This window comes from Corapipo altera, unplaced genomic scaffold (assembly GCF_003945725.1).
Source record: "Corapipo altera isolate COAL_440 unplaced genomic scaffold, ASM394572v1 44, whole genome shotgun sequence".
NCBI lineage: Eukaryota > Metazoa > Chordata > Aves > Passeriformes > Pipridae > Corapipo > Corapipo altera.
Genome location: NW_020884880.1, coordinates 1,847,101 through 1,873,525, shown reverse-complemented (window position 1 = coordinate 1,873,525; position 26,425 = coordinate 1,847,101). Strand labels below are relative to the sequence as shown.

The following is a 26,425-nucleotide window of genomic DNA, read 5'->3' as shown; positions in this document are numbered from 1 at the left end:
AGAAATTCCCCTTGTACTTCCACATCCCTGTCTTTGGGTACATTTTTCTTCATACAGTTTACAATCTTAGTAAGATGCCAGCTGAATCCTTGCACATTTATTAGAAATCAGGGAAGTTAAAGCGTTACCAATAAACTCAAAATCTACAATTACAGCACACTTCAAAGAATTTTATAATCTTCATGAGCTTTTCGCTACAGCTCAGAAAAATGCCTCTTAAGGCTGAAAATGCCTAAAGTCAAAGTTGTTTGTTGTTTGCACATTATTTTGAGAGAACCAGCACACACTTGGAAGTGTGCCTTGTGTTCCCAGGAGCCACAGGGAGGGCTACCTGTGCCCTTACCTGACTGCACGCTGCCAAGTCGCTTCTGTAGTGCCTCCAGCCGATGGATGTAATCTGTCAGAGCTCTTTCGGGGTCGTAGTTCTGCAGTTGAGAACAGGTGAAAGAGACTGGGTTTAAATCAGCGTGCATCCCATGGAACCTAGGGGCAGAACAACACACACGTTGTCAAAAAGTGAACTTTCAAGTAAAAATTTCAGCAGACACAGCAAATTACTGTAGGTAGGGATACTTTATGGTCTGGCCTGTATGTCCCCTAGCTTACCCATGTGGTAGCCAGCACATCATTCCCATGTAATCTTCCTGCCATTTATTACCCAAGCCATCATACTGCCTCCCGCAGAGAAACCACTCTGCCCACTCGTCTTCACTACACCTGATTTGTTGCTGCATTTCTTTGGGACAAAGACTGACCAGCAAATTCCTACTGAGACTGCAGCAGAAGCCACAGTAGGTGAAAGTTTGCTTTCTATTAAGAAGCTTGTGTGAACAAGGACACCACCACCTTTACAGGATTCTACCTCTTGTCATTATTCTCTATAAGTAAAAGTCAGCAGTGGCTATAACAGATTAGAGGGTTTTTTCCATGTAAACTGTTACAGCCATCACAAACTAAGATGATAGAGATGAATGAAAATGAATACATATACATGAAAATGAACAACCAAAATGGCTCGAATCTGATACTGATCTGAGCTCACAACTTCATATAAGCTCATCAAAGACTGACGGCACTCATAAAACATTGCCCTGGAGGAAAAATATCCGGTTTCACAGGCATCTGACTCACTGATACCTCTGGTATCATAGCATAGGGCAGCCAACTGAAGGTATTTGAACAAGAACGAGCAGTGGAGCTGCCAAGCAGCTTCCACCCACGCTCTGGTCCTGAGGCTGCAGCAATTCCTCCCTGCCCACAGTAAGCAGGTGATCTCAGCCACTGTGGGCGGCCCTGCTTTTCCCCTCCTTTGGCTGAGGGCACCTGAAGCAGCCCCTGTCCACACCACACTGCTGCCAACCAGAAGGTTGGGCAGGACTGCTTGGTTGCAAAGCCCAGGCCCCACAGGTGTAGGTAACCACAGCTCCATCCAGGATCTCTGCCTGTTCCGAGAACATGACGCAAACCAGTCTTTAGAAGTGTGCAAGCTTTGGCCTTGATCAGGTGATGAGTAATCACACACTGAATGCCTGAGACATAATTTTTTATATATCCTTACAAAAAAAGTTAAATCTTATGGCATCAAAGATTACAAACCTTAGCAGTAAACACTGATGCTTTCATTTAGTTAAACAGTGTTTGACAGAGAATAATAATCTCAAATAAAACGTACGTATGTTGAAAGTTTACAGGAGATCTAGGAGACTCCATGCCTGACCTGGATCTATAGGAATGTCTTTGTTCTCCATAAAGATCCATGCCACCGGAGAATGAATCAGGCCGTAATTCATTACCTAGAAAAACAAAAAGCAACGTCTTGAAAACTAAAAAGATATTAACATCTTTTGCACTTTACTGGGAATCTCAAATGTGAGTTTTCTGTTTGCATATCACAAAAATGGTATTTAACAAATGTAGACCACTTTCAGACTCCCTCAGGGAAAAGCAGAGGTGAAATTCTGGCCTCACTGAAGTCAATGAGAAAACTGACAGACTGAGCAAGGGTTTTAGTGCAGCCCTAGAAAGTCAGTAAATAATAAAGAAGCTTCTGATTCTCCTTAGAGTCCTACAAAAAAGCAATCAGAAAACCATTATTTCCCAGACTTTAAGCTATAACAAAAAAATGACAAGCTTTTGTTCTGAAGAAAAGGCCAAGGTGGAGATCTCCTAGAAAAAAATCCAATGATGCAGCTAAAATTGCTTTCATGAACACACTCCGTAGGGAAAGCTTCCATATTTTTCTAAATCCCACCCACAATGGAGTAAAACAAGACTGAAGAGAAAGCAAATAGGTTACTGTCTGTGCTGAGCATGGAAACTCAGAAAACTGAGAAATAGATTAATCCAAACAATTATAGCAAAAGGAAGGGGGAACAGCCCCCATTCATTCCCCATGACAAAAATATAAATTAAAAACCATTTCAATTAAGCAGTGGTGTGACTTGTAAATACCATCTCTTCAGTCATTATTGGACTATGATTTACCTGTGTTCTGGCTAAAGACATCCCTGTTGATACTCAGAATACCAGAACCTGTAACTCTGTGCCATCGACGAACCAGGAACTTCATTCTGCATTTCAAATTAAAAAAATAAAACAAAAAAACCCAGCTTCAGGATAAATGAAATAGTCTGATAAAAATAATCTGCTCCTTGTATTCTAGGAGGTATAAGAATTTCTTGAACAGCAAGTAAAATTAATGGATGGGTGTCTAAAACCTGAATATCAAATAGAAAACATCCTTATACACATCCCTAAGAAAGACCAGCTTTTGTCCAAGCCTGCTTTCAGCTTCACCTCTGCAATTCCAGTGATTCCAGAGGTGCTGCATAGGTTCAAGTGGACAGCAAATGGCTCAAGCACCTAAGCAACAGTGCGTCAGCATTTTAAAATTATATTAATTATACTTTTTTGCCCTGTCACAGCCCCAAAACTGCAACTGCAGAGTGCTACGAGTAAAAACCTCACTTATAATAGGTACATGAATAGTTCTTTGAATTCATACTATGCACAAGACTCAGAACAATAGCAAGCAGAAGTGCTTGGGGATTCAAACCTTTGTGAAGAAGGTTTGTTACAACATGGTAGTACAATGCAGTAATAAACTTTACTTTTTCTTCCTTGTTGATTCCTCCTTATCCTTAGTCTTGTGAAATTCAAAGGACTGCCTAGATGGAGAAAATTAGTTCCTAAATCTGCATTATACTTATGTGTAAGAATTTAACCTTTAAAGGAAATGAAGTTGCAGAAAAAACCTTTGCAAGTAAATGCAATCCCTAGAATGGCTATTACTTTTTTTAATATTATGACTTTATCCAGTACACTCCATCAGTGATAATCAAATACAGAGCCCTCTTCAACTACAATCAGACTGCTTATTCCTATTACAGATTTTACCATGCTCTGCTCAACTTGTTACCCTACACAGTATCTACCTATATTCATGAATACCAAAACCACATCATTTAAACAGGATGGAATATGACAAGTTCTAGATTTCACTAGAGAGCTAGAAAAGCATTTATTAAACTGCATAGTCACATCTGTTCAAAATATTACTTCCTCCAGTTTACCTTGAAATTGCGATGGACACTCTGACTGCAGAGCGAAATCGTGTAAAACCCTTAGAATGATGGGTGATGATTTCGAGGTCTGTGTAGGAGGGCTGTCCACCCATCCGTGCTATGAGGGCCAGTGTGGCTTCTTCACACTCCTGGAACCCGCCTAGTAACAGCAGCAAATATTTTTTCTGATATATGAGAGCTTTCCGAAAGCTCTCTGCTCGTAGGTATTTGCCATAAATTCTCTGCAACAATTAAAAAAGACAAAAGGCCCCATAAGCTCCAAGAATGACTACGGTTAGAAGTCTTTTGACACCGTTACTTCTACAGCATTTCTGTGATTATTCATTTCTCGCTATCATGGAGAAAACTGCACTGCTGCTCACACTTGTTGAATTCAGCTTCATAATTTGAGGATCACCTAAGCAGCAAGAAACAGAGCATACACAAAAGGACAATGTAGGTGCTTACATGTCATTCCTGGGGAGAAAAACTAAGTCTGGTATCTGAAGATGAACATTTTAAAACTGAATTAATACCTGTTTACTTTGAATAAGCAGAGTGAACACAATGAAAAATAGGCCCAAATAAAAATGAAAAAAGTAGCTGTAGTTACTATGTGGGCAAAAAAGTCTTCCTACCCTTAAAACAGCATTTTCAGAATCAGATCCCAGTTCTCTGAGGAAAGTCTCACTCCTGAGCTCTGCCCTCAGCTTGGAGAGCTCTGCATCGGCTTCTTTCAAAGATTTCTGCAGCGACAGCCTTTCTCTGTTCCAAGTTTCCTTCTCAGAGGCAACAAGAGTATCAATATTAACTCCAACATCCGATGAGCGCCTAGAAGACTGAAGACAAAAGAAACTGAATTTGAACCACACAGTTTGGAAAAACTTAAACGGTGTTGTTCTAGTAGTTGGTTTGGTGAAAAGCTCATATAAGTAATGAGGGAAGAACTATCTACTGATTGGATCTGAGGCCATCCTTGCATTCTGACACCTGAAAAGCAGTGAGTTTAGGAGCTCGATCAATGTCCCAGAAAAACACAGCTTGTCCAAAAAAACCCACACCCTCAGTTGGATCATAATATCTTCATGATCCTGAAGCTATCTGGATCTATTTGCTACTTAACATGGGGATGAGATACAGATCGAAAAACGCATTTAAAAACAAAGAGAAGTTAACAAAAAGCAGATGGGTAAAATCACAAAGTTTACACTAAACACAGGGAGTTGAGATACACTGACCACCGAACAAGAACAACTCACACCCATTTACTCGGCAGAGGGAAGTCAAGACTCTATACATAACCCATTATATCAGCACCACTAAAGACATACGTAGTCTCCAGAAGGTTGTCTGTGCTGGTATCTTCTCAGTTCTTCCTCCAATTTCATAACAGCATTCCTCAAATTATTCTTTTCTTCACTCAGTTTGCTGACAAAGCCCGTCAGCTCAGCATTTTGTCTCAGCAGCCTCTCAGTCAGTGAGCTAGATGGAGTCCCAGGTGGTAGCACTAGCTTCAGCTACAAGCAGGAAAGAAAACCAAACACAACTTGTATTAGATTCAAGTTGCCAACTTGAAAATGACTGGCTTACAGTGAAAAACTTTTTTAGATAATGACAATAACTTTGTAGCAACTCAAATAAAGTGTACATGTAAACAATACATTAACTGTGACTTCCTTGTCTACACTTATCCTGTACATTATAATAGAATATTTTCATACAAGCTCAATTGTACCAGCTATAACAATTTGCAAAGCTTTTCTACTATGTTTATGTTTATCTAACTTTGAGGAAAAGAAAAGCCTCAAAGCTTTTTTCAAGTCACTTTGAAAACACTTGCTTAAAATACAGGTAAGGACCAAGCCAAGTTCACTTAAAAATCAGGTATTGCTGAATTCTTTGTAACGGATTACCTCACTTCATTTTTTACACCAAGTGCATGCTACTCAATCTTCAAATGGCCTTTCTGTTGGTAAATACAGGGCAGTTTAAGCAAATGTGTTGTATCAACACAATACAGTAAATATTAAATGTTGCTTTTAATATCAGGAAGTACTGAGCAAAATTTCCTCAGTTACAGGAATACTGCTGAAAGGAAAATATCTTTTCTTAAAGAAAAAGCCATGAGGTTAAAAATGTTATAAGAAAACTGAAAAAGTTTTAATTTGAAAGTTGAAAAATCACCTTTAAAGTATTTAAAATTGAAAAAAAATAAAAGGGAAGGGGTTTTTACACTTTACCAACTCCAATCAGAACACTTACTGGAGTTTTCCTTTACAAAGCACAGACCCGAATAAGTACAGGCTTAACAAACTCCTTGCTAGTTTCTGCTCACAGTTCATCATCCAAACTCTCCCACCAAAGTTACAACATTGCACTCTCACCTCTCCCAGACAGGACAATCTAGGCAGTATTTTAAGTTCAGAAATAACTTCTTCAATAGCACTTTGTACTGCAATGAAATCTTGATCATCTGCTGTTTCAAACTGTAATCTGAAACAAAAGGGACAGTTTCAACAGCAGGTACAGTCTGACACCATGAGCCAGCCCAACAGGACTTTCCATGGATCCCTATGCACTGGGTCTTTAGCAAGTCACTTCAGCACAGTTACTGGAGACATGGCAACATTTTCAAGACTGCCCAATGACTCTAAACTAAATTGCCTCGATTTGATAAAAAATGTGTATAGAACAGCTTCCACTCATTTGTTGACAAGGATGTTCTACATGAAGCACATTTAAAATAGTGGTTCTGCTTCCCACAAATCTATTGAATCTGTGTGAGCAAAATCTTAGGGTATTTTCGAGATATGCTGCATTCTGCTTTGCCCAAATGAATGAATGAAAGTTTAATATTAAATTACCATCACAGCAAAATAAAAACAGATTCAAGCCTCCCATGGACCTGGTACCATGTTATTTTTTAATCTTATGGAGATAATGAAAAAAAAAAATCAAGATCAGTTTCACTTTACCATATTTTTTTTTTTCCTGGGGTGGATTCAGAACAATAATCCCTATATTCATCCCCTTATACATTATGAATTATTTAATTACTGAATTGTTTTAAATTCATCTACCTACACCATACCCAGATAAACCTTATCACTTTTCTCAGAAAAAAAGACAATACTGCTGTGGCTTCTAAAGGATCCTGTTAAACATGTAAGATTTAAAGCAGCACTTAATACTCTGTGATCCTGTCTTCCATCAGTATATCTCAAGTAGCAGCATACACTATACAAGTAGAATAAACCAAAACGCAATTAAATCCTGCAGTCTGTGGATTATGATTCAAACCCAAAATATTAGCTTGCTGGTTGCTATTAACAAAACCAAATAGCTGAAGTCTGGTCAAACCTGCTAGCAGCTTTCCGGGCCAACTGCTTCAGCTTTGGAGATGCACTTTGCAGTGTTTGTCTGACTTTTTCCAGAATTTCAGTAGCAGCAGAGAAATCTCCTGTCAGCGTGCGGTAGGTCAATTCATTTGCCTCAGCTCCTTCCATTTTTTGCTGGAGAACCCAATTTCTTGTTCTGTCATTGGGTGTATCCCAAGTAGTCTGGAAAGAAATACATGTTTTTATATATATACAGAATGTATGTGATCCAGTGTTGTATAATGAAAACATATGATTCTGAAACACAACCAGAAACTGAAGAACAAACAATTCTGACACAGAAAGAGCCTTAGTGTGACTACAGCACTGCTGTAGTGTACCCCTAAACTATCATTTGTGAAAGGTATAGTGTGATGTCTTTCTTGACTAAGATCTAGCAATCATAGAGCTACAGTGTGAATCCAGTCAGCAGGAAGTCACCAAGCCTTTCTGTTTCTTCCACCAGCAGCTACTTTACCAGTGGTACATGGAATTTGGGCAACTGGCCTATGTGTTTTGGTGACCAATTCAGTGCCAGAAGAAGAGGGGCTGGAAGGTCAAGGTGGTCAGTCCACAGTCACAGGCAACCACACCACCAATGCTGCCACAAGCCAAGCAATGCCCTGAAGACGTGTTCATCACTAACAACCTCCGAACACTGCCATGGAAAAACTGCTATCCCTCACAAGGAAACCTGAGTCCACGGCTCTGCCACTGGCTGTTTGACTACCAAAGAAAAAAAGAAGTGTGTTGTAAACGTCACAGGAAGCAGCAGAAGAATCATTATTTGAAATTCCAGGCAGATCCTGGAAAGCAGATCATACTGTCTGCTGATGAGGATGGGAAAAAAACTCAACAGCTGTTGTCAACCCGATCCACAGGAAGACTATTCACTGACCACAGTGCTGGCAGTTACCTCTCTGCAGAAGAGCAAGGTGCACAAACTAAGCATGGCAGGAGGGCTGCTGATGTCACAGTTACCAATATGGTCAACATCCTGCCTGTAGTTGTAAGTAGTTTCAAATGCTTCAGAAGATTAAAACCAGTAGCCAAATTAGATGGAGAGAAAAATCCCCTTCCTGGTTCCACAGATAGATAACTCGCAAAAAGCATGGAATGATGCCAAGATGGGCAAAAACATGGCCAGCAAAGAGGCAAGTCTCCTGTCAACCCCTTCTGTGACTATCCACAAATCACTCACCCAGCAACACTTAGCCTGTACAGGGAAGTTTCTTAAAGTTTAAAAAGTAATTTAAAAATAATTTTAAAACTTCCCAAACTTTTTATGAGAGAGAAAGGCAACAATTTCCAACTTTCTTTCATCAAAAAATTAGGATAAATTCTTAAATTGATTTTTTACCTTTATTTTTTTCTTCTATTTTGTTAGCTAACACACACATACTCATGCATATGCTTGTTTGATTGTTTACTCATTTATTTATTGAAGTTGTTGGAAGATCACTTTTAAATGTTTCAAAGACTCTCTGTGGTTTATGAACCAGAGATTTAGGGCACTGACCTGGAGCATTTCTTAGTAGGAATAGCTCATTCCTGCAACTGGTTGCAGGGAATGTTCTTGTCCTATACTGAGACACAAAGTGTGTGTACACATCCAGATGCATTTCTCCTGCTCACGCTCCTCCTTACACACTTCTATAACTTCACTCTCAGGAGGAGGCATGTGAATAGTTTTAGGCAGCAAACTTGAATGCTTTCCCTTTCCCTTTCTCTGGTGCCCATGTTCTATAATCTTCAGGTTATTTCATAGATTGAGTAAAGGCACAGGGACACACAGTGTTAACTGAGCAAAAGAACTAAAGCTAAATTGCATATTTCAGTATTACACATTGCTTTCAGTCCTACCGTACCTCATTTGGATTGTGGCTTGGTGTCCTTTCAGCTTCCTTTCTTCCTTCGTTCTCCTGCTCTTTTTTCTGTAGATCTTGGATTATTTCCTGCAACTTCTTTGTTTCATTCCCTAATTTATGAACTTCTTGCTTCTTTTCTCCAAGTTGCCACTGAAGGTCTTCTACTTTGGACTCCAGTTCATGAAGTTTCTTCTGTGCTATTATGTTAGCATCTTGTTCTGCTTGTAATGCTTTCCTGTGCATCTGCCTTTCTTTCTCCATTTGCTGTCTCACTTGCACAGATTCCAATTTATACTTCTCCATCTCACTTACTAACTCCACTATACGGTCATGTTTGTCATCCATTTGTTTCTGTAGCTCTTTAAGTAATTCCTCAGATGGATTAGGTGTTCCAGCTTGCCCCTTATCTTCAGCACTTTGAAGCTGAGCACATAGCTCCTTTTCCCTTTCTAGGGCACTGCTTATTTCGAGAGCTCGAACCTTCTCTGATTCAAGAAGCACCTGCAACTCAGAATTACGGCCTCGCTCACGTGACAGCTGGGCAGCACTGAGTGCTTCTTGGGATTCGATCTTCTGTTGCAGATCAGTTGACAGCTGTTTCTCTTGCTCCAAAAGTTTAGTTAACTGTAAGTTCTTTTGTTTTTGATCTTCAAGAGAAAATTTTAAATCCTTTCAAAAGAAAACAGAAGAACTGATTAAAGCCATTTGCGTATACTTTTCATTATCTTCTGCAAATTGGAAATCTGCTACCTCTACACATGTTGCTCTTAACAGGTTTTGCTATTCGTAATTAATGCAACAATACTCTGAATGCTGCAGTTACATCTGATACTAAAATATATCACAGGTATCTTTATTCTAAAATCAGATCATCTCATAAAAGACTCATTGTAACATGCCAAGGTCCACGCGTGAATAAAGCATTCTACCTGCATCCCACCTTTGTGTCCCGGACTCGTGTAGTGCCACAGTCCCCCCCCCTCCTTTTTGGACCGCGGCAGTAACACATATTTTATAATGAGACACAGAAAGTTGTACTTCTGAAATTGAAGCTGGTCAGCTGCTTTTAATTTCTAAACCTCTGAAAATGATTTTTCAACTTCAGATTTCATGATGTGAATAAATCTATGTTGTTGAAACGATTGCTTTTTTGTCTTAATACTTGTATTAGGATACCTGCTCTCTCCCTCACTATATTAAATACTGTGGAGGTACCAAAGAAGCTACTAATGCATTTTCTCCAAAGGTAAACTCCCTAGTTTGATTTTCATGAGGTGAAACTGCTGACTTTTAAAATGGAGACAGACAATATGTCTCCTTAAATAATATTCTTAAATACTATGTTTTATGAGTTAGGTTGTGGTGGGGGCTGGGTGTAGCCACATTAGCAGTATCCTGTCTGGTGGAATAACTGAGGGCCCTTATAGAATCTTTTAGTCTTGGCCCTGAAAAGCATTGTAGAATTCCTATTGATTTAAATGGAACGTGCATCAGGCCTTTTTCTTTCTTTGCCACACAGATTCTATACATCTTTCTTCAGCTCTAAATGATATAATACTGCAGTTGAAAACAGAACATGGAGCATGCATTGGACAAAAACGTAAGATGAGATGAAATATTAACCAAAACAATATATTTCATTCCTTGATGTTCCAGGCCATTTGGGATTATGGAATACCTCAAGCTCTTCTCTTCCTCTTTCCTCATTGCGTTCTATTTTAGCTTTTTCCTTTTCCAAAGCCCACTGCAGCTCTCTTGATTTTTTCTGTTCATTGGCCATTGTATCCTTGAGAATATCTAGCTCAGCTGCTTTTTCTTTAACTTCAGTCCTAAAAGAGAAACGATCAACCTTTACATTAGGCAATGGCTCTAATCCTACCACAGTAAGGTCAGTTACTTGATATTTATTCTGTCTTGTGCACTGAAAACAGTGTATACAGTAACAGAGAAAAGCCTATTTAGAAAAACAAGACTAGCTTAAAACCAGAAGACTTGCACAGCTCAAGAACCACAGAGTGAGTCCATCCTGATATACTGGTAGCTGCCATTTTTTATTAACTTGTGTCTCAGAGGCAGTTAAGTGTTCAACCTAATCCAGTCACTGGCCAAAATCTGCAAGAATGTGCTTCTTGCTGCCACGTGTCTCAAGAGAAGAAATTTATACTGGGGGGAAAAAGAAAAATCTATGACCTGAATTTTCACTTTTTGCAAATCAATCTTGTATCAGTTTGCAAAGGAATTTTGCTCCTGATAGTCTGTAAAGGTTGTAAAGTAATCTTTAAAGTAATCCTAATTCAAACTCCAGATTAATTTATTAACTCTGAGCTGAACATTAAGATACTGTACATGGGCACATCTCTCTGGTACAGGCATAAATAATAATGGCTTTCTTAAGTACCAAGTCCATTTTTTTTCAGATATGTTTTACAGAAAAACCGAGAAGCATTTACATTACATGAGATCAATTCCCTTAATAAAATCAGTACTGTGATTTCAGATTAGGAAAATGTGGTGATTTGAGACCACCACAAAAATCCAAAATCCAATTTCCAGGCTTCCCCCACCCCTTCCCAATATTTTATCTCAACATCGAGGAGAAATTTTCAGGCAGACACCTCTATGGGGGAAAGGGGAAGTATATATACATTTATTTTACACAAATAAAGTAATGCTGCCTCCAACCCTATCTTAGGCAGAGTTGTGGGGCTGCAGGGCACCCCTTCCCCCCAGAGGGGGAAGAAGGAGGCCCTGCCAGCCCTGTGCCTTCTCTCACACACACCCACATACACACAGCAGACACAGACTGATTGCCAACAACTTCCACCAGTTGTGTGTATGTGATTTTTCAGCAGGAGCGAACAAGACGAGCGGTGATTGGCCCTCCAAGGGGAACTGCCCTGGCTTCCAATCGCTTCTAGGCCCCCCGGCTCCCAGGGGGGCAATCTCAAACCATGACAGAAAGAGAATCTTCACAGTCAACACAGAAAGCTGAACTGCCAACTGAAAGCCAACCTGATGGTTTCTAGGTCCTTGAAGTGCTTGTGCTGTGCTTTAAGGGTTGCTTCAAGCTCTAGTTTGGCTTGTGCAAGTTCATTCTTCAGCTCTGCGCCCATCATTCTCTCTGAATTCAGCTGTTCCTGAAGCTCAGCTGCTCTGTCCTTCATACTCCGGAGCTCCACTTGCATCTCCAGTAGCTGTAACTGCTTCTGCTGCATATTATACTCCAGTGTTTCTAATGAGAATACCAACAATAGGGAAATTATTTCATAAACAAACACTGTCCAAAGCTTTCCCTAGCCAGAGCATAACCACAAGGCTATCATTAAGAGTGATATTTAAAAAAAAAATATTCTTTCATATGTGGAATAAAAGCAAAATCATGCCTTTTACACTTGAATACCTTTCACACTTTCAAGAAATCACTTCAACTCCTGAACTTCTTAAAGGCTATAAAACGTGTGCAACCATATCAATATGCATAACTTGGATAATGACTAAGATAACTGAAGTTAGGCATATTATATATGCATACTTATGACCCAATTTTTGTAACTAAACACTGACAGTGAGCTTTAACTTAATTTTAAAGTATACCTGCTCTCTGAATTTTTTGTTCCTCGTTCTAATTGCTTCTTAGTTTCTGCATTATGACTGACTATCCAACTTAGACAATTTCAAATCTGTTGAACCTAAACAGTGAAGCATATACATGGAAAATAACCTTAAAATACAAGTTCAATTTTTATAGCAATTGAACATAACTTTGTATCACTTTCAATTTGATACAAGTCATAAGAACACAGATTATATCTTCATTTTTTCAAGATTAGTTGAATAAGATTGAAAAAGATGAAAAGTATGTATGTCCAGAACATGCGTCAAAATCAGAGAGCAAAGAAAGTCAGCATTTTTGTAACTTATAACGTTATGAGCACTTCCATGAAAATGTTTGGAAACACTCATATATTACCAGAGAAGTCACCTTGGCTTTTTGAATCAATCTCTTGTTCCCTCTTTGGATTACTTTTCATCTGAGCATGCAATACTTGAATCTCCATCAGCAAACTTCTTCTGTCTGCATTCTGAAGACAATCCATTGCTGCTCTCTGGTTAGTAGCCTATTAGCATTAGAAACATTTCAAAGTAAAACTCCAGATTTTATTAGAATATCTAATTAGAATAATTAACAATAATATAATACAAATATAATAATATCTATGATGTTGATATCACATTTACTTATATATTCATAGTGCATACACATTCAAAACATTTTCAATTAAGTCAATATTATAATATTTTGAAGAACTATTTTTTTATTTCTCTACTAGGCACCAAAGTTACAGAATGAGAAGAACTATCAGTTTTCTGGCAAACTGTAATATTTCTTACTAATCCTTCCATGTTTCAGAGGTGATAACTGACCTCTCTTTGTCCCATAGCAGCCTTAGCACTTCCTCTTCTTTCAACTTGCCTCATATATACAAGTTACCTTTTTCTCTTACACAATATAAAGTAATTGTAACTAACTTAATGACATCTAGCTCAGGACAGCTCTGTTTAATTAAAATTGATCTCTGAAAGCTGTATTTGTATTATAACTCATGCACCCAAAAATCTCTTTTCCATAACACATAATTTTTTTTTAAAGAAACCACTTCTCCCTACAAGTCTGACTTTGTTTTCACTCTTAGACTGTCAAAACTACTATTAATACGTATATTTTTAATGGATTTATACATTCAAAATTAAAATCTAATGTAGACAAACACACTTTGACTACAGTATGGTTTATATTACCTGCTCTTGTAGTCTGTGCTCTAACTGATTCATCAATATCACTGCATCTCTTGTGCCCAGTTCTGCCAGTTCAGTTTGAAATGCAGCAAGAAGAACATTTTGTTCCCTCACAAAAAGCTGTTGAATAGCACGCAGAAGTTCTCCTCGCCAGTCTGAGACATTTTCAGGAGACTCAGTACTTGCATAAATCTGCAGTGGTATAAAACAAATTTTATCAGCAGAACTGAAAGATTACATCATTTTAATTTTATGTAAAGTGTGTATTTTCAATGGAATATTTAGCTTTTCTTACTAAATAACTGTATAACATTAATTCATTAAAATGGATGCATTTATTGTATATGTTATGATTTCTTCTGCATTCACAAATGCTAAACTTTTATCTGTGTTTTAGATGGAGGCGATTTAGCTTTTTGTAACTGAAAGCTTAGGCCTGGGTAGTTACTATTTATATTATTGTATCACATTATTCTTTTAATTTTTATGTTACATGTATGTTCCTAGGCTGTCACAGAGCTATGTAGCACTGTGCAGATATTGTGTATGAAAAAGATTTCATTTTAAATGACATGAAGTTAATCTCCCCACTTTGCATGCTAAAGAAAATGCTGAAATAATAGAAACTACCTACATATATCCAAAAGTCTAACTGGGGTAATTTAACAGGCAAGTAAGCCCTAAAAAGTTTTACACAGTTTACTGATTAATACTTTGTTGTATTTTAAATAATTCTCTCACTACAACATCTCTCACTACAATATCTTTTTAATAGTATCTAAGTTCTACCACACCAATAAATGACATCATTAAAAAATCTTCTTTAACTTCTCCTGGAACATGCTTTCAAAATAGAATTCTTTTTAAAGGGTGGATCTATACAGTCAAAAGATATCAATGCACAGAAGAATAAATACAAGCTGTAATTTAAGACATATTACCATAAAGTGCAATATGCAGTTTTACAGCATATTTTTAAAATATTTTGCCTCGTAACACTGTATTTAAGCATTTAAACCTGAACTGTGAATGTGTCTTATCAGGTTATCATAAATTATTTTTTACTTAGATAGGATCTTATGACATCATTTATACCTCAGCTTCTCTATGAAGTTGCATTTTGGCAATCAGATCTTTCAAAGATGAAATGGTGCTTAGAAAAGCTTTTCTTTCCTCTAGCCAAGGTTCTGGCTCTTGCTTATGAGGTGACAGATCTCTTTCACCATATGGAAATTCAGTGAGAGACAGCACCTGTATGCCTTCATGATGGACTGCTCTCAGCAAACCCTACAATAAATGCAAAAAGAAATCAGTAATGCCAGTAACAACAACATATAATAAAACAAACAACAATAATAATAATCTTATTTCATACATATTGGAATATTTGTACTCCAATTTGATCAGCATAAAGAAACTATTTATACTTCCCCATATCAAAGATGGACGTTTCACTGAGTTACTAATATCTATTAAATAGAAATTTATTAAATAGGTGTATTTTTCTTCAGTTTCAAAAGAAAATTTCCAGTGTACATCTGTCAAATCAATTTTTAATTTTTTAGCATAGTTGCTGATGGAAACTGACATTTTAAAAACAAAGTCTTGGGAAGCTTCCAATTGAGCTTTGCAATTCATTTTTTGAAATTACTATGAAGCCGGGGCTTTGTCATAAAAGACTTTTTTTTAAATGTAATTAAAGCATGATACCCTTACTGTTTATAATAAATATGTATGTTTGCTTTCATAACACAGCTATTATTCTAAACCTATACCAATAGAATCTATAAAATTGCATATGATCATGACATTATCATTAATACAGTTCAACTACAATAAATTATAATTAACAATAGTTTTATTTCTCATAATCATAATTGAGAACAAGCTATTTATAAAATTCATATTTAATCTCATTTAAAATGCAAAAATGTGCATCATTGTTCAGAATTATTTTGTATTAAAATAGTCAACACTAAAACTTATCTAAATGTCTCTCTTTTCACTGGATCGAGCAGCAGCTAATCTAAACTTTTCTTTAGTATCACTCTTGTTCCATTAAAAAAAAAAAAGATCGGGTCTATTTTACCTTAATTTTTTTTGGAAGTAAATCAGCTGAAGTTTCACCTTCATCTATTCCTTCAGATATTGTGTCGGATCCCTGGGTCTGAGCAAGATATATTCCTTGACTCCAGTCTGAACTGGAGTCTAAAATGAAAGGAGAGAAAAACATTAAAGCTGGATTACTGTGAAGCTTTGAAGAACAGGCATCAAAACAGTATTTTTTATTTGTTGTTGTAACAGGTAGTTGCATGTCACTAAGGGTTGATTCTAAGCCTGGAGACTACCTGTTTTATAGTTTTTCTTCTTCAGTTTCAAAGAAGCAAAAGCAAAGTAAAACTAAAAAAAAAACAAACCAAAAAACCCAACCAAACTTAAAAGTCTTAGTTTAGTTTTAAAGGAGAAACAACTACTTACACAAACAATTCTGCCAAATGACCCCCTCTTAATATGCTTAGCCTTCCCCTTGAAAAGGATCACAATAATAATTTTTATTGCTCATGGAGAAGTCAGCACCTGTTCTTATCTCCCACTGCTAGGGAGCTGTAGCTTTAAATACTGTCAAGAGATGATGAAGCTAAGCTGAAGACATTATGTAATAGGTAAGAAAAATATAGGAAATACAGTGGGAAGAAAAAAAAATTAGCATCTGATGCCTCAACTCAACCCATCTCCACTTTAGACGTTTCCTTTTGTAGCAAATTATTAGACATGGCACGTTTAGCACCTTTTGTTAGTGCAACAGGCTTCTACTTCTCTCTGGGGAGTAGTTGTTTTGATTTCTTAGAGCACAAACTCTTTAACAGAAAAGTTAATATCAAAAAAGCAGATTTGATACATAATGCTGTTTGAAATCTATAAAAATTGTTTTTCTTACCACTAGAACCTCCATCTCTAGCTTGATATGGTGGAGAACGTGCTACTCCAGAAACTGGGATTCTCTGTATTTAGAAAAGAAAACAATCCAATCTTTAAACACCCCTCACCCCTTAAACACTCTCAGTAAGGGACTGACTTCTAAGAAGCAGGAAACAATGTGAGCCACTTTATTCCACTTCCCCTGCAATCAAAGTAATAAAACCAGGGACGAGAAAGATGGCATTCAACAATACACTTGTCCCCACTTGACAGAACAGAACAGGTTCAAGGCAGAAGCACAAGGAAGCACATGATCATTGAGCACCCTTGCAACTTAAAATTGCTGAGGAAGGGGTTCACAGTCTCTCCCAAGGCCATGGAAACATTAGAATACTTAAAAGCTTTATAATGAACATGGAGTGGTTCACGCTTAACAGACTTTAAATGGAAATTTTTGTAGAAAGAGCAAGAACAAGAACTGAAGCAGTTCAATGAATATAAAATAGAATACACACCTCTTTGGCTCGTAGAGTTTCTATGACTTCCTTTAAGGTATTACATTCTTCAGTCAATACTTGCACTGCAACAAACTTCTCTCTCTTTAATGCTTCAGATTCAGAGATATGCCTTGTCTCCATGTCCATGATTTCAGCTGCATGGAGTTCTTGCATTTGGTCAATTTTTTCAGTAAATTCTCTTATGATCTCTGCAATCTCTTCTGAAGAACATTCATTTTGCAAATCAATTTGGATTTCTGCATTTTTAACAGAGACTGGTGAAGTTTGCATACAGCTGTTGATTTCTGCGCTCTTGTCTGTTTGCGATGAGGAGCTTTTTCCAATTAGAGAAGATTCACTGGTTGACAAATCACATGACATCTCTGCAACCTTCTTGCTTTCAGTTTTTGCCATTTCCTTGTCCTTTCTCAGGTAACTTGCAAGCCTCTCTTCTGCTTGAACTAGATTCTCTTTAACTTTGCACAGGTCTTCCTGAAGATGTATCAGATTTGCTTCTTTTACCTGTAAATATGGAGAATCTCATTTGCAGTCCTTCCAAATACTTAAAATATCTAAAATCCAAGCAATCCTCTAAACCATTACAGCTCAGTTCAGTCCTATTTTAATGCAGTTATGACACATGGCATCAAAAACTATCTCCTAAGAAATACATCTGTAGATCCACTGTTGCAGTGCAGTGGACTGTAGAACTATGTACTTGGGCAAAAAGTGAAGATCTGATCTACAGCATCAGCTCTGTTCCACTGACAGAAGGCACTGACTGATTGTTTTTCTTGGTGGCATTCTCGGTAAAAGACGTAAAAAAAACTATAGCAGGCATATTTGCACACTAAGTCCAGTATAATCAGTTGCTTTAAATACAATATGTAACAATCTGGTTCTTACTGCTAGTTCTTGCTGAAGTTTTTCTGCCTTTTCTCTGTAACTGCTCAGTTCTTCCTTAGCAGCAGCTGCTTCTTCTTTAACTTGTTCAAGTTCATTCATAAGCACATTTTCTTTTTGACTTTCAATGAGCTGCGCTCCAACCTAGATGGCAACACAAGATAGGGAAAATGGCAGAGAATCAAGTATTATCAGCACTGATCACTTTCCCACTAACTTACAAAATGAAAAGACCATAGGGGAAAACAAAGGTATGTTATTTGGATTAACACAGCCTCAAAAATTAAGACTAAGAGACCATGGGAGGAAAGACCATCTTCTTACAGTTTACTGAACTGCAAGCAGAAATTGCCTACACCACACAGAAGGCACTGGGAGAAAGGTCAACAGAGAGTAGGAAATGAGGTATGATAATATTATTTAATTTATAAGACATTTATGACATTAATTCAATCTGCACTAGGATGAAAGACCCTAAAACCTTTTCTTGTCCAGTACTGGGTTCCATGATTGCTGAAACTCTCAAGTTTAGAGATATCAAGCCCATGCTCAGATTACCAAGTATAGTAAATTTTGACTGAAGGTTTTAAATTCAGAGGCAACAAACCAGTGTGGGTGGAAATCAGGACAAATGTATACTGGAAAAACTACTGATGGGAAATATCTTCGTAACTGAGATGGGAAAGTGAGAAAACATAAACCAAGATCAAAACAAACATAAACAATGAACCTCCCTCCCAAAAATACCTGTACAGACAAATTGATATAATTTCCCATGTCATTCTGAATCCTCTTAGACAATTTTTATAATTTTAATTTTTATATCTCTACCTCCACATTATGTAAAAGTGTAATTCATTCCACTCTATATCAATTCAAATTAAGCATAAGAAAGTATATGTCCAAAATTCAAAACGCCCCTGCATTCATAAAATGGCAAGATGTTTTTAATGCAAAATGGAAACCAATAGTGAGGTTCACCTGAAATAACACCTTTCTCTTCTTTATAACTCCAGGAATAATATAGAAATGAAAATACTCCATATAGCAGAATATTATTAGAATTATTCTCATTAAGAACCATTTCATTTATACTTTACATAAAATAATAGGTTTTAGTGAAAACAAGTCAAAAGAAAATGGCATCTAATTACCTGATATGTATGCATTTCTTCTTGCTTCAGGTATTTCTGAATCTCGCCTTTATATTTTTCTTGAACCTCTTCTAGTAATTGTTGAAGCTCTAAGAATCGCTCTTCTTTCACTTTAGCTTCCTTTTGTGCAACTTTTACATTTTCTTTTTCTATCTCCAAGTTATGATTTACCATTGACAGTTGGTCTTCCATCTCACTAAGCTTCTGTGTTAAGAGTGATAATTTTGATTCTGTCTCATTTTCAGTTGCACCACTCAAACCCACTGTTTGGTCATTCTTGCTTGCTTCCTCCACACATTTTGAAGCTTCCTGAATTTCCTGCATGAATTTTCTCTGCTCTTGAACTGCATTTAGCTGAACCTGACTCACAAGAGCGGCAGCCACTTTCTCCATTAGTGTCTTTTCCAGTTCTAATATCTTCTTTTTAAGTGTTTCCCTTTCAGATTTGCTTTGCTCTTTCAGGTCTTTTATTTCATTGTAGGACTGGCACAGTTCTGAGTCTTTGTCCTTAATGCATGCCTGAAGATGCTGCAGTTGCATCTCCATCTTGCTAATGGTGACTCCTGTATCCTCTTCAGAAGCTCTAAGCAGGGACTGATCTAGCACCTCTATCTCCTCACATAAGCCTTCTTCCACTTGTTCAGTTTTCCCATTGCTCCTATCTTCTGTTTTTGACTTATCACCTTTCATCAGTGCACACTGATATTTTTCTGTTATTCTTTCATGCTCTTTTTTAAACATACTTATTTCTTGCTTTAACTGATTCATTTCCAACTTAGTTTCCTCAAGCTCATTCTTTGTTCGAGATGCCTCTGCATTTATGTTTTCTACTTGCTTTTCCAGAGCTTCCTTTTCTGCCAGAACTGTTTCAAGCATGTGTTTCAGACTGTCAGGATCTTCTTGAAAAGCAGCAATGTCTGCAGGTATTTTTTGTTCAATAATTGCCAGTTCCTGCTGAAGCTTATCAATTACATCATTCAACTGTTCTACTTCCTCATCATTTTTTTTCTTCACACGTTCTTGTTCACTCTTCAGACATTCTACCCGGGCTTCAAGCTCACGTATGTGCTCATTTTGCTCTTCAATAACCTGGGGGGAAAAAAAAACCCAAACCCAAGAAAAGGATTTTATAACAGGTAGCTATTAAACCTTCAGATAATTTTTGTCCTGGACTTCACAGAAACAGTTTAATCAAATGTTGAAACATCTTGTAAATGAAAGTATGTGCTCAGTGAATTTCTTAATATGATGTCTCTTCTAAAGTTTTATGAGAATACAGACTTAGAACAGGACTGACAAAGTAGCCTGTGACCATAAAGAATTGCAAAACAGGTATTAAAACATCAGATGAAATGAAAGCATTTGTAATATTCAGAGAAAGAACACTTCTAATCTGAGACTACAGAAAACACCTATCAGTTGACTCTGACATTTTCTAAATATGTGTTTGTCTGTCTCTGTGTGTGTGCACACACATATGCAGAGTGCACAAAAACATGCAGGGTAAATAGTACTCATAGACCCAGAGCACAATTATTACCTTGTGCTATAGTTTAAATCAAACTAAAGAGAGACAAAGTTAAAGAAGTATTTATTTTACAATATATATGACTATCCAAAACAAATGGTGAAGACATGAAGACAGTGAGAATAATACTGTCCTAGATTACTTCTAAAGACACTGGGCTTTAGAAGGTCTGCATAAGGGACTGCATAAGGGGCCCAAAATTTCAGGAAATTAATAAAATGATGTAAATGAGCAAATATGAAGGTGATGACTTCATGATCCAGAAAAGAGAAGACATCTTTTAATAATGAGTAGAAACAAAAAATGGAAAGACTAGTGTTGATGAACACTAAATTTACTAAATAAAAAAGTCTTAGCAAAAGGAATAAAAAGAAGTTATTAGAGTCCAATAGAATAAGTTTAATAAAATTAATTAAAAAACCTTCTTGTTAAATTGCAGTAGAGGCAAATTCTCATTTGAATGTAGGAGAATGACAGAAGATTTTGTCTTTACAAAGACAAAATAAAGACAGCCCAGACTGTAAGCAGTAAGTCTAAGAAACAAAGTGGATCTATTTTTTTAATGGAATGTCTGGAGATCTGAAATGAACAGTGCTTTTACACTGGAAATGAAAAAGACAGAAGAAAATATGTCAAAAATATTTGGAAATACATATTATCAATAAAATCAGTTATGGTATATAAAATAGGTAAGAACTCTAAAAAGGTCTTTTAGAAATATGAAGAAAAAATGCAGAAAAGAAGAAAGATGACTAAATTCATTATCAAACAGCCATGCTTTTTCCTTTGTCTCTCTATACTTCACTACGCTTAGTTAGTTAAATAGAATAAGTCGATGACTTTGTAATAAGCACAATATGTACAAAAATAAAAGATAAATGTGACTATATAAATTAGGGGGGCTGATTTTCCAACCAAGAACCTAATTTTAAAAATCCACAGAGACTATGGAAAGCTCAAAATCGTAGAATAGTTTGGGTTGGAAGAGACCTTAGTTTCAACCCCTGTGCCGCAGGCAGAAGAAAGCGATCCTGGTGATTGCTATCAACTCAGCATAACAGTTTCTGTTCTTCACAACCTAATGGAATAAAGGCCCACAGAAGGCAAATACAGTAATTAAAAGAAAAGCACTTAGTGGGATGAAGATATCTAAGTGACTTAGAAAAAGGATTAACCTAAAATAATTTATTAATATTTAATATTGATCTCATAATCAAGTAGAGTAATTATTTAATGTCCTGAAAAATAAAACCAAGTAAGAGGATGAAGTTAAGAAAATGAAGTTTCATATAATAGGAGAAGAACCAATCATTAAAATGAATTATAACTGAATTTTGGGTATTTTTCTCAAGGTAAGAATTTTAACTCTATTACTAGAGTTATTGTATAGAGCAAAACCATTCTGGATTCCTGAAGTATGATGTTTCCTAAATGCAATTTCCTAAATCCAATTCAAAGTTCTATCATTATTCACTGAGGTTCTTTATAACTGCATTTTGCACATAAAGACTCAGTGAAATTATTCAGCTTAGTCAGAGCTCTATTTCAGTGGATTAAATATGTCCTAGTAAATGTCAGCCTAAATGTTCAGTCAACTACTAAGGGGTAACAGAAATCCTGTTCTTAACTTAGTGCATAATACTTGCTCTTGAGTTAAAGCTTATGGCTAATAAATGACATTTAAAGTGGTAAGAATCAAAAATGCATCCACTGAAAAAATCAATTTTTCTTTCTATAAAAAATGTGACTGAAGGTCTGTTTCTGCTGTCACTTACATCAATGTAAAATAAGTAGTATTTCTGTTGAAATCAAGTGTGTTTTATCTGTAAAAAATAGAAGTAACCCAAAAGAAGATGAAGCTTATTATCGTAAAAACACATCATTCAAAAATAACAGAAAACTACAGGTGTTAAATCTCAGTAAATAAAAGATGAATCTGCTTCTTTTTTTCTTGGTCTCTATTTCTAATAAAACACAGCATTTTGTTTGCTCCTCAAACTGGATAAAAGATGTTGCCAGCACTGGTATGATGACAGAGTATTCACACAAGCATGGGGTTCAAAAGTTCAACTGATAAAAAAAATTTAAAATCTAATGTGATCCAGCAGGTGTCACTCAAACATAACACTGAATGTAAGTCACAGGAGGGAAGATGTTAAAATGAACGCTGAGATTGAATTCAGCTATCTGCATACTATTAAATGTTCAGAAGTATTAGAAGAATAAGAAATGAAGAATTTAAGACAAAAACTCAAGCAGAAATAAGGCAAAATAATTAAAAAGAAAAGCAAGCAAAAAGCATCCTGCATAAAAAATCAGACTAAAGAGGAAAAAGATTAGGTTTAAAGCATTGCTTGAAACTGAACCATTTGTGTTTTTAAACTAAGGCAGCAATAGAAGCGAATGTATTTGGTGGGGGACAGAGGGGTTTTTTCCTTCAAACAACTAGCAGAACAAAGTAGGACTCTGAAAAAGATTTCAGAAGTATGTACCTTGTTGTCAGTTGTGGCCTCAAGCTGCTGTTGCAGTTTTGCAATTTGTTCATGAAGATGATGTATTTCCTGCTCCTTTTCTTGCATGATGTGTGCAAGCCTCCCAGCCACTAAATGATGGTCCTTTATGGTGGTATCTTCAGATTTCTGGATAGCTAGTCCCAGTATTTCCATTTCATCCTGCCAAAAAAACCCAACAAAACATGTTAGAGGTGTACATAACATTTTCTGCATATACTTCTCCGAGCATTTCAGATATAAGAATTAAAATAAACAGATTCCATGGAATGAGAAGTAATTATACGAGCTTTTTAATATTTTTGCAAGTTGAACTATGAAATGCTTAAGAAAGAGAAAGAATTTGGTGTCTGGCCATTTTCAAAGACTTTATTTCTGGAGAGGAGAGAGAATAAAGCTCTAGGCTTCTCTGTTATGCAGTTACCTTAAATAATTTGTTCTCTTGTTCAAGTTCTTGTAAGTGTGTAGTAGACTCCTTTAGCTGAATTTCTAGCTGCATGTGCAATTGCTGAACTTCTTCATTTTTATTTTCTAGCTCCTCTCGAAACTGCTCCAATTGTTCCTCAAGATTTGTGACCTATGTTTCAAAAAAAAAAAAAAAAGGTGGAAAACAAGTAGACAGCCATACCAAAAATTATATGCCATAATTTTCAAGTACAATGTCTACAGTGAACTGGTTTGCTATGCACAAACAAAAGAATGTGTAGTCAGTGACCCGAGTCCTTAAACTGAATGGAATTTTAAACCCCACTAAAAAATCAGTTGAAATTGCCATGAAGTTTTTCTTAATTGGGCTGAATTTTGATTTCAGAAACATTCTTGCAAGTCATAAATATTAAAACAGAACAACTACCATGGCTCTCACTCTCAAGAGAATTTCGAGGGTATTTGGACTGCTGTCTCTGTGATCTGTAAAAAATTTTATCTGTATAGTTCACTAAACACAACAGAAAGCAAAAACTGACAAAACAAAATATCAGAGAAAACACGGAACATTTCACAGGCATTTTACCTCCTTTTCCTTTCTGTCCACAGCTTCTCGTTCGGCTTGCAGTTGTACTTCAAGAGGTAACTCTCCCTTTACTATGATGGTACCAAACTGTTTCCTTTCCTCTACCTTTAAATAGAAATTATATTAGTCAGATAAAAAAATACACTGCTTTTGTCTCAAGAAAATAAGAAAGTAGCAAATCCTTGATAAGTTTAGACCAAGCAATACCTTTTGCAGGTTGTCTGCACTGATGATTAAGGCTTGTTCCAGTTCTCTTATCCTGCATTCTAGCTTCTCAATTTCTTCATTTCGTTCTTGTATATCTCTCTGAAGTTGCTCCTTAGAGAGCAAAAGCTCACTGCATTTGTCTGTTTTTTCTTTGAGATGATTTGTTAACTGTTCAACCTGGTGACAATATGGCAAGAAGATTAATATGTTGTACCACACTGGAAAGGTTTGGTAGCAAAAGCAACACCACTCATTTTTGACAGCAATAACAAAACTCCTACTCTTTAGGTGAAACAGAATTTACAGTTAGAATACTGCAGTACTACATCCAACAAATATAAACACTATTTTTAAGGAACTGATATGTTCTGTGCTATGTTGCCTTCTCTCTAGAACTGACCTTGTCCTTCTGAAGCCTTCAGACTTTCTAGTCACTTAAAAGCAAGCAGCATGGCATTCCTATGCAGCCCACTAAAAACATGCCTTTAACATCTATGGATAGAATGTCTTGACCCTAAAGTCAAGATGCTACTTGCCTCTTTGAGGAATGTAATTGTTACAAAAGCTTGTAACAAAATTATTCAAAGGGAGGAGCTGATTAGTGACATACAGAAATATCCTAAAACTCACTGGGTCTTTAGCACTGGAAGAGAATTGCTATACTTCAATCTCAAGAACAGGAAGTTTTGCTTTCTTGCTGAGGTTCTTAAATGGGACCAAACAGATGTCATGGAAGATATCATTTTACTTTCTATGGGGGACAAAGCATCCAAATAAAGCATTCTGAATCTCAGTAGGTCAGATGTTTGCAGCTCAGAAACAACATATTAAAAGACTAAGTGAAGCAGCAGAGATAGGAGTATCTATCCATTTCTAGCTGTATTTCAGAAACTATTAATTGAAATTACAGATAAGAAAGATGCATAACAAACCCATAGTATGATGCAAGAGTTAAGACCTGAGTTAAACTAAGCAATCGAGCAAGAGATATGGAAAGCAATCTTTGTCCCACTCAAGAAACTGATTTCAGTATTTACAATTAGGAAGTTATGATGTAGCCAAATGTAGAAGACTCAAAGCATTTCAACAGATAGGAGAGAAGAAGATCAGAACATAAAGCTGATAGGATGGTATTATTGACGTTATCCATCCATGAGTAACAGCAAAGTCTGAAGTGACCTCAGAAAAGTCCTGAGAGAGAAACGGAAAAACAAAAATCAAGTCTAGAGCAGACTCTTTATGACAACCCTCCCTGGAATAAGTTGGCAAAGCTGAAACAACAGTAAAAAAGAATCAAAGTTATCAACTGAAAACGCTCACAGCATTCACGCAAAGCAGAAAAGGATTTCAAAAACTGTGCAACTATGAAAAATAAAGCAGTATCTCAGCAAAGCATGAGAAATAATGATAAAATGTATATTTATGAAATATTCCAAGGAAAATTGTGACATCAAAATATACCATATAGTAAGACTATGTGCCTCATTTGATAAAAAATAAACATAAATCTAATACAGTGTTGAAAATCCTTGTCTATAATTTGTAATGTATCACATTCAACACCACCAAATAGCTGCTACACGTGTGGTGCTTGCAGACATTATCTGTCTATCTTTCTACCTACTAATTCTAATTAAAAAAATCTAATACTAATCTCAAAATTTTAATCACAGTTACAGCTGTCTTTCATTTTCCAGCATGCTTTAAATTTCCATTGTAGCATATCTGCCAACTTAAGAGTATACACACGTGTACATGTGCATATAAATCAGGATGATTTTTACATATAGATTCTGTACAGACAAATAGGACAGCAATTTTAACCAGCAATTCAAAGGCTACCCATGGTCCAAACTATAAACAGACAAATAACAAAATAAATCCAAAATGAACATCCCAGATTCAGGAAAATTAACTGTGCTAGAGTCCCCTCCATCTGTGGAATGTGTCAGCAGCAGAGGAGTGCGCACACACTTTGCAACAGAAGGAAATTAATGCAGAATTGGTCCGTATGCTTTTTTAACACATACCCAGGTAATTCCAGAAGATTCATTGTTCACAGAGGCCAATGATAACCATATCACATAGCA

General features: G+C 36.5%; 1 protein-coding gene across 7 annotated transcripts in view; it reads right to left on the bottom strand.

Annotated features, from left to right (window-relative positions):
• The window catches only part of AKAP9 (A-kinase anchoring protein 9), a 114,156-nt gene that overhangs the window by 972 nt on the left and 86,759 nt on the right, over positions 1-26,425 (bottom strand). For 4 of the 7 annotated variants that reach the window (XM_027639507.1, XM_027639513.1, XM_027639514.1 and 1 more), the window contains 23 exons: positions 24,336-24,512; positions 24,129-24,233; positions 23,541-23,693; positions 23,099-23,278; positions 19,079-20,167; positions 17,928-18,068; positions 17,040-17,543; positions 16,544-16,607; positions 15,695-15,813; positions 14,701-14,892; positions 13,609-13,797; positions 12,779-12,926; positions 11,821-12,040; positions 10,487-10,637; positions 8,809-9,477; positions 6,924-7,123; positions 5,948-6,056; positions 4,895-5,080; positions 4,202-4,402; positions 3,573-3,805; positions 2,485-2,570; positions 1,673-1,793; positions 344-483 (listed from right to left, as the gene is read on the bottom strand). In XM_027639507.1, the coding sequence (XP_027495308.1) occupies positions 344-483; positions 1,673-1,793; positions 2,485-2,570; positions 3,573-3,805; positions 4,202-4,402; positions 4,895-5,080; positions 5,948-6,056; positions 6,924-7,123; positions 8,809-9,477; positions 10,487-10,637; positions 11,821-12,040; positions 12,779-12,926; positions 13,609-13,797; positions 14,701-14,892; positions 15,695-15,813; positions 16,544-16,607; positions 17,040-17,543; positions 17,928-18,068; positions 19,079-20,167; positions 23,099-23,278; positions 23,541-23,693; positions 24,129-24,233; positions 24,336-24,512 (5,377 nt within the window). The remainder of the gene's footprint in view (positions 1-343; positions 484-1,672; positions 1,794-2,484; positions 2,571-3,572; positions 3,806-4,201; positions 4,403-4,894; positions 5,081-5,947; positions 6,057-6,923; positions 7,124-8,808; positions 9,478-10,486; positions 10,638-11,820; positions 12,041-12,778; positions 12,927-13,608; positions 13,798-14,700; positions 14,893-15,694; positions 15,814-16,543; positions 16,608-17,039; positions 17,544-17,927; positions 18,069-19,078; positions 20,168-23,098; positions 23,279-23,540; positions 23,694-24,128; positions 24,234-24,335; positions 24,513-26,425) is intronic. The other 3 variants (XM_027639508.1, XM_027639512.1, XM_027639510.1) reach the window with 2 other exon arrangements.